General features: G+C 60.5%; 1 protein-coding gene across 1 annotated transcript; it reads left to right on the top strand.

Annotated features, from left to right (window-relative positions):
* Nucleotides 1-435: 435 nt before the first annotated feature.
* Nucleotides 436-2,637, top strand: LOC141549086 (protein Wiz-like). The gene is given in 4 exon segments (XM_074278409.1): nucleotides 436-853; nucleotides 856-993; nucleotides 1,530-2,359; nucleotides 2,449-2,637. Coding segments are annotated over 4 exon segments (1,575 nt in total).
* Nucleotides 2,638-4,506: the final 1,869 nt, after the last annotated feature.

The raw sequence follows: 4,506 nt of genomic DNA, 5'->3' as shown, positions 1-4,506 counted from the left end.
CAACACGCTCCTTGAAACAATCCTGCCCTTGCTGGGGCGGCCGCTCCGCGCGCCCACCGACCGGCGCCCAGGGATAAAAGCTCCCGGGAGGGGGAGGGGGGAGAAGATGCGGGGGGAGGGGGGACGCCACTAGGAGCGCGCACATCCGGGGACTCAACTCGTGTTGTCGTCCCTGCCGCCCAGGCGCTGTCCCAGTTCCCGCCGCCTACGTCGTGGCCCACGCTGCTCCAGCCGGGCTTCTGGCACCTCTGACATTCGCTCCCACACTACCAAGGGACGGGTCCGAGCCGGAGCCGGGGTAGCACCGGCGGGGGCCGCCCCAGTTTTGGCTTCTGAGGAAGAAGAGCCCGGGGCCCGAGTGGGCCTTGGCCGCGCTCCCCAAGCAGCATCTTCCCCCAGGGCCCCTGGGTCGGGCCCGGCAGGGAGGGGGACAAGATGGCCGCAGAGGGCCCCCATGGGAGCACCCGAGAAGGCCCAGACCTCAGAGCCCAGAACCCGACCTGGGAGCTGGGCCCGGCCCGTTCTGAGACCCGAAAAAGCCTTTCCCGCCAGGCGCGCTCCCATCTGGGGGACATGGGGGTGACCGAGTGGTACATCCACGGCTCGCCCATTGACACCCTGTCAGAAATCCTGAAGGGCCAGGCCCAGCCTCCGGCCGGGGGACCTCCCGACCCACCCTCGCCGGGCCCCAAGGCAATGGCTGAGGGCCCTGGGGGCTCCCTGGAGGTTCAGAGTGCTTCCGGGCTGCACCTCCCACCCCCTGCCCAGAAGCAGGGCCCACCTAGCGGCCCCCTGTCACCAATCACCCCTCCCCCCCCACCTGCTCGGAGGAGGTTCCCTGGGCGGCCACTTCCTTCCTCCAGGAGAAATTAAAGTCCGAACGGAGGCGGGTGGAGATCAGACGGGAGATGTTGACCGGAAGCCCACCCGGAGAAGGACGCCCACCTGAGGCACCCCGCTCGCCCCGTGAGGACATGGCAGCCCTGAGTCTGTGTAAGCTACCCCCTGAGTGAAGGGGGGGAGGACTAAAAGCAGGGAGTCAGGTCCGAGACACACAGGGATCTGGGGCTCTGCCAGGCTGGAATGGGAAGGGGCCCGCCTGGATGCCCGGGGAGCCAAGGCAAGGAGAAAGCTCCTTCTCCCCCTGAGGGGCAGCTGCTAAGTCACTGCTTCTCCCTGTGGCTGCTCTGGCCCCGGCCCCGTGGGGCTTCACACCGGGCGGTGATTACAGGCGGGTTAGGAGCTCTTGGACAAGGCGCTGGGCGGGCTTCCTCCTACACTGGCCTTGAGGGGTCTGTGGAGGCTCTTTGGGGGGGTAAAGGGCCGGAGCCCGGGCCTGGTTTGGGCTCAGGGGCGTCAGACACTGAGAAGTTTGTTTTGGGAAGGGATGGGCCCGCACTCCCGGGGCCCCTTCCTAGAACAAGCGCCGGCCTCTCCAGAGGTGCGGCCTAGAGGAGGGAGCCCAGTTTTCCACCCATCAGGGTGACGGGGCACTTCCCCCTCCCATCGCCCTCTTTGTGTCTCTGCAGCTTCCTGGGCCGAGCGGGTCCGGAGCGTGCGCTGTGAGCTCTGTGGTGGGGGCTTTGAGGACCGAAGGGGCCTGGCCTGCCACGCCCGCTCTCACCTGCGGCACATGGGGGTGACCAAGTGGTCCGGCTCGCCCATTGACGCTCTTGGAGGGATCCTGGAGAAGAAGGCCGAAGCGCGGCTCGTCAGGAAGGAGCCCGCCCCAGCCGGGCCGCCCTCTCCCTGGGGGCAGGATGGGCCCCAATGCCCCGGGAAGGGGCCTCAGGCCCTGTCTTTGACCCCATTGCGCCGCAGTTCTGGCAAACCCGGGCCTGGCCCTGGCAGCCTTGCCTCCCAGCCGTTTGCCGGTTTCCTCACCCCCCTGGTGATAAGGCGGCCGCTGCCCAAAGAGAGACTTCTCTCTGGGGAGACGAAGCCCAAGACCCCTACACGCCCCGAGCTGCCCCTCAAGACCGAGCCCATTCACGGCCAAAGCTCCCAAGCTCCCAGGGAAGCCAGGTGCGAGCTGTGCGGTCTCCATTTTGAGAAGCGCCAGGCACTGGCCAGCCACACTCGGGCTCACCTGCGGTGATTTGGGGTGACAGAATGGTCTGTGAAGGACTCCCCAATTGAGACCCTGAGGGAGTTCATCAGGCGCAGCCGCCCCCACAAGGTGGGGGCCTACAGCAGCCGGAGCCGGCCCTCACTGGGGATGGGCCGGCCTTCGGGGCCCAGACGAGATGGGGACAAACGCGTGCCCCTCACCTTGGCTCCCCATAGCCTCACACTGATGGATAAACACCGGGGGAGTGGATTTAGGCCCTGCAGACAAGCCCACCCTTCTCGGGGGGAGGCCAGTGACTCTCAGCAGAAACCGGACCCCGGGCCACAGCCACCTCCCAGAACCAGGTGTGCCCCCCCCTGGTCCCCCGCCCTCCCCAGAAGTCCTTGGTGACATTTCGGGGCCCCGTGTACACGCTGAAATGCAGGTTCTGTGCAGTGCAGTTCCAGGGTCCCCTCTCCATCCAGGAAGAGTGGATACGCCACCTCCAGAGGCACATCCTGGAAAGGAACTTCTCCCAAGTGGAGCCTGAAGCCCCCGAGGCCCAGCCGGGGCCAGAGCCCCAGTAATGGAGCCAGCTCTCTCCCCTTCTCCTGCCCTTTCTCCCCCCTCTCTGCCTCCTTTTCCCCTCTGCCCTGCTAGAAGCTCATCAAATGAGCGCATCATCCCCCGCTGCTGCTTCAGGGCTCTCTGGTGCCTGGTAGGGGCGTCAGGGTGGGCTTTGGGCCTTCCCCCAATACCCAGGCCGGGGAGCCCTGAACGCCTCCTGGGCCACAGAAATCACTGGGGGTCCCCGAGCAGCCCGAGGCCCTGAGGGGGGGTTTTCCCTGAGAACAATTGGGCTCGTAGGCCCACAGCTTCTCTGCACTTTAGAAGCCCCCTCCCGGTCCCCTCCCCCTCCCCTGCCAGGGGCCTGTTGCCCCCCCATCCCATCCCCCCCTTCACTGTTGCTGTTTCTGCATAGCTTCCTAGAACTTCCTCTTGTTTAAAGTAGTTTTGTGTAGAGAATAAGGAGCGTTGGTTTTTATGTTGGAGTCCTGGGATGAGGAAAGCCCAGAGGCACTGACCTTTCACCTCTTGTCAATGGCCAGTTCTGGTTGTGAAAAAAAATGTAAAAAATAAAAAAACAAAAACAAAACCCCACTAATAATCCTGCTGTACTTGGAAAATAGATATTCTGTGTAGAGATGAAATAAATCGGAGCTAAAAGGTCAAGAGACCTTCTCCACAATGGCCTCCCTGTCTCCTTGTGTTTTATTGTCCTCTCACAAGACTCGATCTATTCTGATGGTCAGCATTAGATCCCCGCCGTCTCTACCAGTGGCTTCTGGGACAGATCCCATGAGTGATCTGGAAGCCCGTTCTCCATAATGGGTTTCTTGATGAGGTCTAGTGTAAGGGGCCTTTAAATGGGCAGCACGACAGTGCCTCGGGAGATTGAGGCCCGGAAGTAATTTCTGTGGATATTAGGACTGCCTTGTAGGTGGGATCCTGTCCATTTTGAGATAGCTTTGTAATGGGTGACTCTCTCGCTGATTGGCTGTGTGTGTGACCTCACAGGCCCTTTATAAGCCCACTGCAGGTAGCAGTCACGCTCTTTAACCTGGCGTTCTTCACCCTGGCTCTCTAGCCTGGGTGGCCAAGCCAAGATGGATAGCCAAAAGAGGTAAGGATTTTGGTAGTGAACACGTGGGTCTTCTGACCAGGTGTTCACCCGGGAACCAACAAGTCAGGGCATCAGTCAGGGCATTATGTGAGTAGGTATAATAAAGGCTTTTAAGATTACACGTGGCTGTTCTTGAGCGCGCTACCGGTTATTAAACTATAGATTCAAGAGATTGTGGCCAGAGACCTTTGAAGGCCTCAGAGGAGGCGAGCCGGGTAGAGTTCACACTGCTAAGCACAGTGGTCAAAGGTACTCTGGTGGGTCTAGGACAGACTAGTAATTGTAACTGCCAGGAGAGCACATTACAGTCTAGAATTGGGGTACCTAAATGAAATTAGGGTTTAATTGCGGTCTAGTGGCAGGTTCAGGGTACAGGGAGTCAGATAGAGCTCCCCTGCAACCCCTTTGGATTCGGAGCAAGGGTAGGGAGTTTTGGGGACTCTTTTCTGGCAGCTCAAGAGTCTCCTGTAAAGGAATTTACAGGCCCCAAAACCTAGATTGATAAAAGAGGTTTATTATGGGGTTTGGAAGTAAGGTTAAAGTCTGGTTAGTAAAAGGTGAAGGTAGAGATAAGAGGGCACCGGAAACAGCGTTCCAGTGGGCAGAGAGTCTTTGGTGCCAGGCATGGAGCGGGCATGTTTCGACCCTCTGCCAAGAGAGGGCCCCAGCTTGGCTCTTTTATGAGGAGAGATTTGGCTGAAGGGGCCGTGGGTGCAGTCTCAGGTTGGCTCCTCACTGGGTTTCAGTGAGGGCTCGAATTTGCTTGGTGGGG

This window comes from Sminthopsis crassicaudata, chromosome X (assembly GCF_048593235.1).
Source record: "Sminthopsis crassicaudata isolate SCR6 chromosome X, ASM4859323v1, whole genome shotgun sequence".
Lineage (NCBI taxonomy): Eukaryota > Metazoa > Chordata > Mammalia > Dasyuromorphia > Dasyuridae > Sminthopsis > Sminthopsis crassicaudata.
Note: the sequence above shows the minus strand (reverse complement) of the source record. Positions and strands in the feature narration are given on the sequence as shown.